This window comes from Azolla caroliniana, unplaced genomic scaffold (genome assembly GCF_043228905.1).
Source record: "Azolla caroliniana isolate FFs.n. ecotype wild unplaced genomic scaffold, voAzoCaro1.0.p SCAF_6, whole genome shotgun sequence".
Taxonomy (NCBI): domain Eukaryota; kingdom Viridiplantae; phylum Streptophyta; class Polypodiopsida; order Salviniales; family Salviniaceae; genus Azolla; species Azolla caroliniana.
Genome location: NW_028230441.1, coordinates 4,554,010 through 4,569,524, shown reverse-complemented (window position 1 = coordinate 4,569,524; position 15,515 = coordinate 4,554,010). Strand labels below are relative to the sequence as shown.

The 15,515-nt window shown below is 41.6% G+C and overlaps 1 protein-coding gene across 1 annotated transcript; it reads right to left on the bottom strand.

Annotated features, from left to right (window-relative positions):
• Positions 1-1,615: 1,615 nt before the first annotated feature.
• Positions 1,616-4,696, bottom strand: LOC147862703 (pentatricopeptide repeat-containing protein At5g27110-like). Its single transcript, XM_087321140.1, has one exon. The coding sequence runs from the start codon at positions 4,694-4,696 to the stop codon at positions 1,616-1,618; it is 3,081 nt and encodes a 1,026-aa protein (XP_087177266.1).
• Between the last annotated feature and the right edge of the window lie 10,819 nt (positions 4,697-15,515).

Below are 15,515 nucleotides of genomic sequence, written 5' to 3'. Positions count from 1 at the left end.
TCAATGGAGACACAATAGAAGCATTGGACATATTGTAGGGAATGAGGTCGATGATATCCCTAAAGGAGACAACAAAAATGCAATCAACCATGATGAGCTATATGCACTAAAAGGAATGAAATCTTTCCCTAAAACAATTGGACATGCCATACAACCTCCAAGTTCTTAAGTTTTACACACATGCATTTAAGAGTAAAGTTATTCAAACACGGTAAATCCAAAACAACGCATGCCCCAGATTGGACATTGAAGATGAAACATCAAGATTCAAAACAACGGCACTCATGTAGACACATTAGAGGAATTGCTTATGTGTCACCACCAATATGATACTGTGAATGTATGGTAGTTTTTCAAGAATGCACTGTGTGAAGCTACATAACTAACTATAGGAGTGGTGGTGATGTCAGGGTGCAGACCATCCAAGGGTGCATTTACCTCCCAATCAATCGACAATTGGTTGTTCTACTTCCTGATCTGTGGTAGACTCAACACATAACCTGTGTGTCGAGATTGGTGTACATCTTGTTCAAAATGGTGAGTTCCAGCTAAGACTGCTAGGTACAACTCCCCTCACCCTGTAACTCAATCTCCGATCAGAGTGGGCTACTTCGTCAATATCTAGGAAGTAGGCTTTCATGGTCAGCTCACAGAAGATGCAGTTCCACACTTTCGGTGGTCTGGCCCTTTGGCATGGTGGTGATGGTGATCGCGCCTGCCATAATTTGTGCAAAGAAATTGATGATCATTGGGATTTGGTTGGATGTGATCTGCAAACAAAAGATTCCTGATATGCGCAGTCGATGATGACATCCTTCCCTCGAGAAGCCCAAGCATTGGACTTGTTGGTTTGGTCAGATTTGTCATGGTGTCATTCTTTGAGCCTTGAATGCAGGTAGTAGCAACAGCATGTTGGCATTCTAAGAGTTTTACACTGGAGGTATCAACATCAAGGGTGGGGGTATGTTTTTTAGCTGTGATTGTTTATCATTGAGCAATTTGGAGCAACGGCTCCACCATGTTGTTGGAGGATTCAACTTGGCAAGAAGCGTTAGTCAACCTCTTTCAATTCATCCCTATATTCTTGTAGATTTCCCTCCACCAGATGGGCTCATTGTTGATATTTCTCGGTCTTGTGATGTGAGGCAGTTGTTAGTCAGCAGTTCTTGACAATAGATAGCAGCCTGGCACTATTGCTGCTACGTGCGTACTCACAAATTGGACCTTGTTAGGTTAATTACATAATAGACCTTAGTTATGAACACTTCAAACTGATAGTGCTAAGAGTAGTTGATGCAAACAGATAAATTACAGTTCATTATTAAGTGGAAGATAAATGATGCCACAATACTTAGGACTCAACAATGAATGATGAGAGGCACAACTCTTAAGTTTCATGGGCAAAATGTTATTTAGAGGTTTGATCACATCTCATGTAACCATCGGTCAAAGTATGTACATTTTTTCATACATGGCTCCTAATGACATAATCTTCCATCACCAATAGGTTATGAAATTTATAAGCTTCTTAATGTGAATGGATGTTATTCCCATCATATAGAAGAACTAACAGAAGGGCCATCAACCTAATAATATACTGCTCAGTGCCTCCATATCAAATATGTGACTTAAGTTCTTCACTGGCCAAACCTGCTGCATAGATGTTACCCATAGAGACATATACTGCAGCATTATTTACATCCAATTGCACCAGATGTTCAAAAGCTAGTTCTCCGAGCTTCAAATAACCCCATTTCTTACAAGCTCCCAACAGAGTTGCCCATGTAGGAACATGATCGAATCTTGGCATCCTCTCAATAACTACCAATGCCTTGTCAAACTGGCCTGCCCTGCTGAAAAGATCCACCATGCATGCGCAATGTTCTTGTGTTGGGATGATACCATAGCTTCTTATCATTGTTTCAAAGTAAATCTTTCCTTCATCCAATAGACCTGCATCACTGCATGCATTGAGCAAAACAGTGAACGTGACTACATCAGGGTTGATACCTTCTCCGATCATTCTTTCATATGAATCCAGAACAATGCGATCCCTCCCGACTTGGGCATATCCTGCCATCAGTGCTGTCCATGAAACTACATCCCGATTCAAAAGCTGATCAAATGCTTCTTGTGCTTTTGTAGGTTGACCACATTTGGCATACATATCCACCAATGCATTACCGATTAAACCCTGCTTTTCATGCAAATCCCTACGTATTTTAATTTTTTCATGTATTTCTATTCCTTTATCAAATGCTCCAATGCTACCACACGCTTTTAAGACATGAACATAGGAAATTGAATCCAATGAGAAGCTACCTTCGAGTTCCATTTGTTGAAAGTAGGTCACTGCCGAGTCACAGTACCCATAATGAGCATATGCGGAGATTAGCAAGCCCCAAGTGACAGCGTCCCGACTTAAAAGCTCATTAAACACTTCTTGGGCTTTTGCCAGTAAACCACATTTGCAATACATATCAATCAACGTGTTTCCCACCAAAATATCTTTTCTTAACCACTCCCTGAGAATCTTAGTGTGTGTTTCTATACCATCTTTGATTGCTTGCATGTTGCCACATGCTTTCAAGATAAAACTATATGTCACTATATCAGGATAAATACCCTCTTGTTGCATGTGCCGAAAACATGATAATGCTTCCTTGCTATGTGCATGTTGAACATATGCTGATATGAGTGCAGTCCATGAGATCACATTTTTACATGGAAGTGCATCAAACACTTGTTGTGCTTTTGCAAGAAATCCACACTTTCCATACATGTCCACTAGCGAGTTACCAGCCACATTATCTTTTTCTTCCAGCAAACACTCTTTAAGAATCTGAACATGTATTCTTCTGCCATAATGAGATGCCTTTAAGTTGCCACAAGCATTCAAAGCACAAGCATATGTGTTTATGTTCGGTAAAAAACCTTCAATTTTCATACGTGCAAAACAGCCCAGTACTTTGTGGGCATTAAACCCGCAGTGAGAGTAAGACATGACCAATAAGTTCCAAGAGACAATGTCTCGAACCATCATCTTATTGAACACTTCCTGTGCTTCAAGAGGTGCATGCAACCTCACATACATGTCCAATAATGCATTGGCGATTAAAGTATCTTTCTTCAGGTACCCCTGATGAAGAATTTCAATGTGTCTTTCCTTTCCTTTATCCAATATTTGTAAGCAGCTGCCACTATAAGCTTCCAAAACATAACGAACAGTACCTGAATCTGGTGGAAGGCCATTACATTTCATTCGTTCAAAATAATCAAGTGCTATTTCAGGAAATCCATGGTGGACATAACCTGTGATCATTGTATTCCAAGCTGCCACACCCTGGGTTGTGAGCATGTTGAACAATCGTTGTGCATCCACGAGTGCACCACATTTCATATACATATCTACCAATGCATTCTTAATCATGTCATCTTTTTCTGGAAATTCCTCCCTGACAATGTGCATATGTATCTCTCTGCCATTGTGAACTGTACCCATACTGCTCCCACAAACTTTCAAAATGCAAGTATACGTGACTTTATCTGGAGAGAAACCCCCGCATTGCATTTGTCTAAAACAATTCAGTGCTTCCTCACAACATCCATGTTGAGCATATGCAGAAATTAGCGCAGTCCAAGACACAACATCCCAAACAGGAAGCTGCTCAAACATTTCTCTTGCTTTTACAAGGGCACCACATTTGCCATACATATCTATCAATGCAGTTCCAATCAACATATTGCTTTCTAACATGCCAGTTATAACAATATCACCATGTATTTTCTTACCCATATCGATTGCATTTGCATTGCCACATGCCTTCAAAATGGAAATGAATGTTGATGCATCTGGATGGATTCCTGTATCTTGCATCTTCTTGAAACAGTCTAAGATACCCTCATAATTCTCATTTTCAGCATATCCTGAAATGATTGCATTCCAAGAAACAATGCCCCTTGCTTGTAAACTCTTCAACACTTTGTGCACTTCTATGACTGCCCCACATTTTGCATACATGTCTAACAATCCATTATTGGTTGAAACATCTTTTCCAAACAACCCCTTTTTAACAACCTCCATATGTATTGCCCTTCCCTTGATGATGGCTCTCCTATTTCCATAAATTTGTAAAACACACGCCCAAATAACCCCATCAGGAGGGAGGCCACTATATTGCATACGTTCAAAGCAATTTAATGCCTCTTTGTCACGTTTGCATTGAGCATATCCAGCAATAAGAGCAGTCCAGGAAATCACATTCCTATATGGAAGCCCATCAAACACTTCTTCTGCGTTATTAAGGTCACCAACTTTGGCATACATATTGATCAATGCATTTCCAACCACGATACTTTTATCCAGTAATCCTTGTCGGACAATCTCAGCATGTATCTCTCTACCTTTACTGATAACTCCTATTTTACTACATCCATTCAGAATGCAAACATAAGTTATGGTATTTGGAAAGAGACCTTCACATTTCATTGATTCGAAACAGAGGAAGGCTTCTTTTCCATGTCCATGTTGAGCATATCCTGAAATGAGAGAAGTCCAGGCGACCACATCTCGGGAACGTAAGAGCTCAAATGTTGCGTATGCTTTACTGAGTAATCCACATTTCCCATACTTATCTACTAATGTGGTGCCGATAAAAACATCTGAATTTCCACATCCTCTGGATCCTCTTCCCATCCCAATGAATCAACCATTCTTCTCCTTATTTCTTGTGGTTTTAATTTGAGGGCTCACTCATTTTACACTACGTTGTTGACCATTCGTGCGTTGATTTGGATACTCATGCTTCAACTTCCTTATCATTGCACTACCATGATTTACTCTTCATATTTGCTTCAAAATAAACACAAATACAGGTTACATGGATCCAACTTAGCTTTCCTTAAATACCTCTTCCCACCACAAGAACACTGTAGCTGACCGTCTCCTCTGTTCAGAGTGAATTCCATCATGATGCTTCCTTCTGTTGAATATGTGTAATAGAGAGAGACCTTCATAGAAGACTAAGATTCTTGCACTAAATGATGTCGAGGAGTGATGGATACTTTGTAAGCAGATGGGTCCCATAGATCCAAGAGAGATATTAAGCATGTAATGAGAATGCAGACTTCCATAAATGGTCAGAGATCCTTCACCTGCTGCTGCTGCTTCGTCGTCGTAGTCGTCGCCTTCTTCCTTCTTTGCGACATGGGCAATATGATCTTCTGTGGAGGTCTTGTATAGGAAAAATCCCATAAAGAATGACCCTGAGTTTATCTTTATTCCTGACAAATGCCCCTCTATCTATATGTCTATCTATCTATCTATCTATCTATCTATGTCATGACTACCTTCCTGTCTGGGTATGTATTTATTCACCCAATTGGAACCAAGGAAGGAAGGAATGAATGCCCTTGGCCTATAACAAACACAAAGAGCTCTTAGTTCCTTCCTTCTCTGCAATATAGGCAATATGAACTTCTATAGAGTCTTGGTTTAGGAAAATCTATCTTTATTCTTGACAAATGCCCCCATATGTACATGTCTATCTATCTATGTGATGATTACCTTCCTATCTGGGTATGTATTTATTCACTCCCAAGGAGGGAAGAAATGGATGCCCTTGGCCTATAACAAACACATTGTTAGTTACATTGGTGGCTTTGCATGAAACCCAATTATATGTGGTTGCCTACATGTATTTGCAGAGATAGCGGAGCGCTCACTCGGGACCCTTCGCGACATAAAAGCAAACCCCAATGTGCCTTTTGGCTATTCTGTGGCGATTTTTTGGTAGCTTTGAGGATTAAAGGGGGGGATTTTGAAATACCCCTAGGTCTTTAATCAACTCAAATTAGTTAAATATAGCAATCATGATCTCGTTATTATGTTTGTTAATTCTATGCTCTCATCCATTGATGAATGTAGCATGATTATTTTGAGTGTTAATTATGAGCTTATGTTCCTTGATTAATGTGTGCATTTGAACTCACAAAACATAAGCACGCATACACACCAAGGGCATGACGATGTTGGTGTGTATGTGTGCTTACGTTTTGTGAGTTCATATGCACACATGCAAATGTGTTTGTAAGTAGATGCACTTGTGCGTGTGAACGGGACAAAAGCAATACTAAAGAACAAAAACTAAAAAAACAAGGCCTTGATTTGGGTTTTTAAATAAGCGTTTTTAATCTTTGAAGAGCGAGGCCAAACAATCAAAATGTCTATTAAGGAAAAAAATTATCACAAAAGATTTAGTACTTACAAAGACCAAGATGGCTTAGACCAATGGCATACATGACATAAAAAACTTTAAAGCTACACTATTGCCACTCTTATAAGAATAGTTAAGTTCTAAGTTGGTCTTAATGTTATAATATGAATTTCATTAAAAACCTTGTGGGTTCTAGATGTTTAAAGTTTAAACAATAGTTTGGCCTTACAAATGCATTGTAAAATTGTTTGTGCCTCGAATTTGGTCGTGAATGGCTTGATCACACATTCCAAGCTAGAGAAAAATACATGCTTGATATGGTGTCTAATTCATAAATACCGACCCAAAGAGAATTATGTAGATGCCATTATGTATGTATGTAGGAGTAAACTTGTAGCCCAATCCAAAGTGTCAAAGCAACAATCGTCGATTATTATTAGAAAGAGATAATAGTAGTGGGTTCAGGGCCTAATGATATATTGTATGGATGGACAGTTATTAGGAGTCACCCTCTCCTCCCTCTCTCTAGTAGGATTTTATTATTCTTGATTGTTTCTTTCTTCATTATGTTGTGCGACATATTTTATGTATGCATATGGGTAGTTGGTGGGAACCATGATCTCTTCCCTCTGTTAAGTGTCGAATACAAGTGTATAATGGACGTATTCACACTATCCCTTTGTATAGCTCAAGTTTGGGCCATTTGTGTAATTAGCATAAATGGTAGTTGCCCTAAGTCGGTCACTATATATAGTGACCTTGTAACCTTTTTGTAAGGTTGGGTGTTGTATTATTTCTTCTATTGAATAGAAAGTATTTTGTGCCTCTCTCTCTCTCTCTCTCTCTCTCTCTCTCTCTCTGTGCAACGACCTAGAAACTGTCATACGCAGGTACAGAACAGAATTGAATGCTTCTTGATCTTCCGCATAGACGACCTTGTTCACAACATCTGGTATCAGAGCCTGCACAGTATTCGGTCCTCCAACATCTGCTGTCGACCGTCGTCTCAGCCTGCACAGCATTCGGTTTCTTGCACCATTCGAAGAAGAGAGAAGAAGAAGGAAAAATGAGGCCTGCATCTCATCGCGTTAGATCATCTTCGCTTGGAGTAAGCCAGCCGGTTGTACTCTGTTCCTTGTGATCGTAACCGCTCGAGGTGAAATCCCCTTGTGCAACATTGACACGATCGTGCTCCACTCGGTTAAACGGCATCTGAAGAGTCAACAAACGCTGCTCGCCGCTCATTGTAACCACTCGGTGCAGATCGGTCTCAAGACAACAACCCCAATTCGTGCTTCATCCGGCTGATCGACATTCTGGAGGATCAGTTGGATCCGTCTCTCTCGTCGCTGCAGTCACCTGAAGCAGAATCGGTCCAGACAATCGGTTTCAATAATCGGTATTCGGCATATATATCCGAAGCGAACCGGGCTCACTCCGACTCGGCAACATCCGGGAAGACCAGCCGGTTCTGTCCCTCAAGTCACCGGAGTCAATTCGAGCAAGTTCAACAATACATATATCCGAAGCCGAACCGACTCGGGTTCAAATCCGACTAGAACGATATCGGGTGAGCCAACCGGCTGCACTCCAACAAGGTTCGTAGTCAACTCCGAACCGAGCTTCGTCAACCGAAACCGAATTTGATGGCATCAACATCCGGCTCGTCAGAAATGAGTCTACGAAAGTTCGATGGATCGAACTTTAACTTCTGGAAGGAGCAAATGCAGGACTATCTCATAGTCAAGGGGCAAATCGATCCCATCGAAAATGAAGAACCTCCAGAAGGATACAAACCAATTGAGTGGCAGAAGCTGGACAGAATCGTCCGCGCCACGATTCGGATGCACCTATCGGAATCGGTATATTTTACGGTGCAATCGTGTACGACAGCATTCGAACTGTGGAAAACACTGTCGGACACTTACGAAAAGAAGGTCGCCGCAACGAAGATGTTTCTGATCCGGCGCCTCTACAACTTGCGGATGAAAGAATCCGATTCGGTTCAAGCACACCTTAATGAGTACGAAAGCATAAGCTCCCAAATCTCATCTCAGGGGACGGCAATCGAGGATGAACTCAGAGCAATGATACTCATGAGTAGCCTTCCCTCATCATGGGAAACTTTCGTCACAACCGTGTGCAACGCGTCAACCACGGCTGTTAAATACTCCGAAGTCACGAGCGCAATCCTGACCGAAGCAGCTCGGAGAAAGTCATTCGCCAAAGACTCAACAGACGACGCTTATGTAGTACAAGGTTCGACAGACCGATCGAACATACGAGGAAGAGATTCCTCACGACCGCCGAACAATCAGCGAAGACGGAGCCAGTCACGGGATAACCGAATCTGCAACTATTGCAAGAAACCCGGACACATCAAAGTCGACTGCCGCGCACTCAAGAACAAGAACAACAAGAAGAGTGGCCGGCATGAGGAGATCAATTACGTCAGCTTCTCAGCTGATGTGCTACCAAACGACCCGAATATACTGTCAATCGAAAATCCAGTCGGATCAGAAGTTCTGCTCACGACTGAAGAATCGAGCACATGGCTCTTGGATTCGGGCGCGTCATTTCACGTGACTCCTCATAGATCCCAATTTCGGCAATATACGATCCGTCACTCCGACTCAGTTCGAGTCGGCAACTCACAACACTGTGACATCATCGGAATCGGCACAGTAGAGCTCAACCTTGCAGGTGGCTCTACACTTGTACTTCACAATGTCCGACATGTACCCGAGCTCTCGAGGCCATTGATCTCAGTCGGACAACTAGATGAAGACGGCATTCGTGCCGGTTTCTCTTCGGGAGGGTGGACACTCCACAGGGGGAACCTCCTGCTTGCTAGAGGACCCAAGATACACTCACTGTATCCGTTACATGTTACGCTCAGAGAGGGTAACCTGTTTTTGGTGGATATTCCTGTGTCATCACTATGGCACCGAAGATTAGGACACCTCAGCAAGGCCGGCATTACGCATCTATCTAGAGCCGGGTACATCCCCAAACTCTCCTTCTCCGACCATCAATTCTGCGAGCATTGCCAGTATGGCAAACAAGCAGCCGCATCACACCCGACATCAGCACCAAGAGAAACGAGACCTCTCGACTTAGTCCACTCGGACGTCTGTGGCCCAATGCCGCATCAGTCTCTTGGCGGTGCCTCTTACTTCGTCAGTTTTATTGACGATTCGACTCGAAAGGTGTGGGCTTATCCAATTCGCACCAAAGATCGTGTCTTCTCGATCTTCTCCGATTGGCTCGCTATGGTAGAAAATCAAACCGACCGAAAACTGAAATGCTTTCGGACCGATAATGGGGGAGAGTTCAAATCAGAAGAATTCGTCAAATTCTGCCGACAACGCGGCATCCGACGTGAATTTACGGCACCACACAGTCCGGAGCAAAACGGGATTGCAGAACGAATGAATCGGACAATCCAAGAACGGATAGTTTCCATGCTCCAACACTCCGGACTGTCGGATGGCTTCTGGGCAGAGGCTCTACTCACGGCAGTACACATAATCAATATGTCGCCAAGTAGACCTCTAGGACTTCAAATTCCTCAGGAACTATGGATCGGCAGTAAGCCGAATTACGAGAAGCTGAGGATCTTCGGATGCGAGGCGTACGCCCTTATTCCGAAATATGATCGCTGAAAACTTGCACCTCGGTCCAGGAAATGCATTTTCCTTGGATATGGATCAGACGGCGAAATGGGATACCGACTCTGGGACCCCGAACGCAGACAAATCGTTCGAAGTTCGGACGTTGTGTTCAACGAGTCGGCTATGAATCCATCAGTCGAAAAACCGATTGAAGTCTGAAGGGTAACATTTTCCGATGTGCCGACCCTTCAAGAAGGCCCTGCTCTTAACACACGGTCAGCTTCACGGGTAGCTGAACCTTACACTCCCGACTCAGACAACTCCGACTCGGCACAGCCGAATGATTCGCTTTCGGACCATCCGACCTCGATACCCGATGCGACCAGTCCAGTCATACCCCGACGATCCGAGAGACTGTCGCAACCTCCGGAGAGGTATTCTCCTGGAATTTTCTTCACCGACGCCGGCGAACCGACGTCTTACGAAGAAGCATCGACATCTGTCGATTCAGCCACCTGGCATCTGGTGATGGAGTCGGAAATGCACTCCATTCGGGCAAACAAGACTTGGGACCTGGTCGAATTACCTCAGAACCGACGTGCTCTTCCTTGCAAGTGGGTTTATCGACTAAAAGAGACGTCTGATTCGACCACCCCAAAGTACAAGGCCAGATTAGTTGCGAAGGGCTTCCGACAAGAATATGGCGTCGACTTCGACGAGATTTTTTCACCAGTGGTGAAAATGACAACCCTTCGTTTCCTACTCAGCGTAGTGGCAGCCGACAACTTGGAGCTGATTCAGCTAGATGTCAAAACAGCCTTCCTCCATGGTGATCTTGAAGAGGAAATTTATATGGAGCAGCCAAAAGGCTTCGTGGCAACTGGCCAAGAACATCTAGTCTGCCGACTCAGGAAGAGTCTATACGGCCTCAAACAGGCACCGTGACAATGGTACAAGAAGTTCGATGACTTCATCCAATCGATCGGCTTCTCAAAAAGCGATGAGGACCATTGTCTCTTCACCAACACAGCTCAAGATGGATCACCCATCTTCCTCATCATTTACGTGGACGACATGCTAATTTCTGGACGCCACGCGGGCGAACTTGTCGATCTCATTCGGCAACTGCGGTTGAAGTTTGCCATGAAGGACCTCGGTCCGGCACGACACATACTCGGCATGAAGATTAGTCGGCATCGCGATAAACGACATCTTTTTTTGTCTCAGATCGACTATATCGGACGTGTCTTGGAACGCTTCAACATGCAATCAGCCAAATCTGCTTCAACCCCACTCCCCATGAATCTTCGGCTCTCTCAGCGAGACTGCCCGACATCCGGTTCGGAGGGGGAAGATATGAAGTCGGTACCGTATGCACCGGCAGTCGGCTCCCTTATGTACCTGATGGTCGCGACACGGCCTGATATTTCTCATGCCGTAGGAGTCGTTAGCAGATTTATGCATAATCCTGGCCGATCGCATTGGAACGCAGTCAAGCATGTGTTCAGATATCTGGCTGGCACAAAAGACCACGGCATTCTTTTCGGTCCGAACCGAACCTCAGGCGTAGTCGGTTACACCGACTCGGACTTCGCCGGCTGTATAGACAGTCGGAAATCAACAACCGGATACTGTTTCAAATTCGGCAATGGAGCAATCTCGTGGAAGTCGAAACTTCAGGAGTGCACAGCGACCTCAACGACCGAAGCAGAATATGTAGCTGCGTCTGACGCTGCAAAAGAAGCTTTGTGGCTCGGCCGGCTGGCGCACACGTTTCGGCAAGTCGACCATGACTCGGCTCCAGTTGTCTATAGCGACAGTCAAGGTGCTGTTGCCTTGTCGAAAAATCCGGTTCACCACAACGCCTCCAAACATATCGACGTTCGATATCACTTCGTTCGGGACTGCGTCATTTCAGGGAAAATCGGTCTAGAGAAAATATCCACAACCGACAATGTCGTAGATGGAATGACCAAGTGTCTTTCGGCAGACCGCTTTCGGTCCCTTCGGCATCAGATGGGCGTAACGACAAACCAGTCCGGTTAGAGCCGGACACAACGCAGGATGGTTTCGGACAACCGACATCAGTTCCTTAATGATCGGCTTCAACTCTTCCGACCCGACCAGTTCGGTCTTCTGCCTTCGGACCCTGCAGACTCGAACAAAAACTGATATGTCCGAGAACCTAGGTTTATACCTGTAATCTTAGATAACCCATGTATACGCCCATTACGGGGGAGTGTCGAATACAAGTGTATAATGGACGTATTCACACTATCCCTTTGTATAGCTCAAGTTTGGGCCATTTGTGTAATTAGCATAAATGGTAGTTGCCCTAAGTCGGTCACTATATATAGTGACCTTGTAACCTTTTTGTAAGGTTGGGTGTTGTATTATTTCTTCTATTGAATAGAAAGTATTTTGTGCCTCTCTCTCTCTCTCTCTCTCTCTCTCTCTCTCTCTCTCTCTGTGCAACGACCTAGAAACTGTCATACGCAGGTACAGAACAAAATTGAATGCTTCTTGATCTTCCGCATAGACGACCTTGTTCACAACATTAAGGATCTCATAAGTTAGGATTGAGTTAAAGCTTGGTTATGTGGTGAAAAATATGGTGTGACACAATTGTGGTTGTTCTACAAAAACATATCGTAAAACTACATGGATTTGAGCCAAAAAATGAGCACGTTGACAAAAAAACATTGTTGTAAAACTATTTGCCATCAAATCGTATTCTCTATTCATGTCTAAATGAGATCAAATAATGGAAATTGCGTCCCATCTCAATGGTAACACATTATCTCTTTTTAAGTGTGTATTGTCAAGCCCTTGATAAGTTTAATAGAGTACTAGGTGTACATACTCCACATGAGGCAATACAATAACAAGTACACCCTATTTCCTTATGCTCCCTCCCTATTAGTGTATTGCCCAATGTAGTCCAAGGTAAAATAAGACCATGCATTGATTTGTGGCATGGTGTATTGCCAACATATATGTGCTACATGGACAATATCTAGGTTATTACAACAAATGAGAATACAATCAAGGACGATTGCTTACTAAAACGTGTAGACAGTTAGAATGATACTAATTTGTTAGTTATTTTATTTTGGAAAATAGTTTTGTTTGGTGATTAAATGATGAGTTAGATGTGTAAGTCAAACTCGATCTATGATTCATGACGATTATTCAAGTACAAAGATTAGCATACTATTGTATTTTATGTATAACGGTTTAAAAATCATAACCTTATTGGTAATTGTAGACACCATTGAGTCATTTATTAGTATATGATACATGCAGAATACATGTCTTCATAATTTCAGATTGAAGGCATCGACAATGTCTATTGTTTCCTAAAAGATGGCTTTACAACAATGGCATTGTCATTTTTCCACAACACATGGAGTGAAAAGGGCAATGCTAACAAAATGAACTAATAGGGTCAAAGTGTGTGGCATCATCATTCAATATGGATGTGTCAGAGCAAAACTATGATTTATTTTTTTACAAAATTCTAGGTGAGACTTCCTTGTATATACATAATAGAGGATGGATAATCGATCTCATAATTGGTAGGCAACATCATACTGTAAAAGATGTCATAACACCTTGATATGCTTCATTCAAAACTTCCTTTTCTTGTAGGAGGTCAACGTCTAGTTGTGACAAAAGTACTTGTACATGTTTGGTTAAATCAAACATTGTAATCCTAATGTTATTCTCAAACTCGGGGGATAAGTACCGGCACAAACACGCACACATGTGGATTCATCAATAAATAAAGCTGACACGATGTGCTTTTATGATGAGCACAAATTCACTTAAAGGTAATGAACGTTATGATGTATTTGTTTTATATGTAGTTGTTAGAAGAGGGAGAAAGTGAAACATTGCTATGATATCCTGAACAAGTTGATGAGAATGGTTGGACAATCCAATTAATAATTACTACAATAATTACTACAATAATCTATACTCCATACGTTTTTATGCTTGGCATTTCATCAAGAGATGGGACAACATTCATTTATATAACCATTTAGATAGTGGATGAACTAAAAGTACACGTGGACATACACTTGAGGGTGAATAAGTTGTTGTACGATATTACAATAATGTCGATTGAAGGAGAAATGGAAACTCATTGACACATACGATATGTGTGCATAACATTCTCATCTCACTCCCCCTCCCCCTCCCCCTCCCCCTCCCAAATCCTTTTTATGTCTTGTTCACACAAATAATATTGTGCGATTTGGATGTATTGGAAAGATGTTTTATGGGAATGATTAAAAAGGGGTAAAATGTTAGTTTATTTTGAAGAGATAGCAAGGTTGGTGACTTGCATAATGGAGAATAGATACTATGAAGGACGAGACCTCCATTTGTTCGGATTATTTTATCTCTATGTCTATCAATTTTATACAATTGAAGACAATAAAGAAAAAGAAATTGATAGGAAAATAAAAACAAAGAAAAATGCTTTTAAAGAAAAAAGAAACCAACTTAAAAAAAGAAGAGAGAAGAAAAAGAAAAGACAAAATATAAAAGGAAAATCGAAACCACTAAAGATGAGTCTTCTCTCTGTCCGAATGAGCAAATAAAGAGGAGACAATATGAAATTGTAAAAGATCATTGTATTGTTAATAGGGTGGAAGCTTGTATTGTAGGAAATTGAGGAAGAATTGTATGGCTGCCCACAACCATGCCACCTCATGTCACAAATGCAAGAGTATTGACAACATGATGATGTCCTCAACCATTAGCTTGCCTACCATTTTTGCTCGATCCCCACTAAATAAAGACAACAAAGATACTATCAAGGACACTAAGATGCCCCAATCATCAACTCACCCACCATATTACTCATTCCCTATTGCTAAATAAAGATGGCAAAGTTTTTCAACAAGAATGATAAGATATCCTCAACCGCAAATTGTGTTGCTTAATCCCTACTTAGTGAATGACGAGTGGAGAACATGAATAGAGTATGTCCACTACTAGTATACATATATACACACATTCATGAACATAATTGACCTATGTGTGTATTAATATGTAATATTCATACACACACATGCATATATATATATATGCATGTGCCATGCACACGATTGAGCATATGTGTAGGTTCTTTCATGTAGAAACTTGGAGTTCCATAGATAAAAACAAGAAATTACCTTTCATAACACAATGTGATGCATTGCTTTCTTATTGTAGATGAATTGATAAATTAGAATTGCCTTACCATTATTCTATCTTACTGAAAAGGTTGACATATATAGCATATATAGGTAATATGCACCATACAACTTTATTATACAAGACAATAACCAAAATCTCATCATTTTCCCAAACTTTAAATATAAAGAGGAAGCATACTTATCTTTTCACCTTCAAATATAGGCTTTACAAGTAACTTTTCAGATTCGACTTCTTGAAATGACAATAATCTGCCTCTCTAAACTCAATGATAAAAAAATGATGTACGGTTTCATACCGAGAGATGCTACATTTATAAATAGAAAAAGAAAGTGAATGGGTAGAGAATGATTAGAATTACAATGTCTTTTTTATAGCACCATTTGAAAATTTACCACATAAATATTGACTAATATAATAATAAAAATATTACAAATTGAGCAATCAACATTGAACATCCAAGTTTGCACTCAACCTT

Bases quoted from the DNA above. Each gene is read 5' to 3' on its own strand.
- LOC147862703 (XM_087321140.1), bottom strand. From the start codon at position 4,696: ATGGGAAGAGGATCCAGAGGATGTGGAAATTCAGATGTTTTTATCGGC.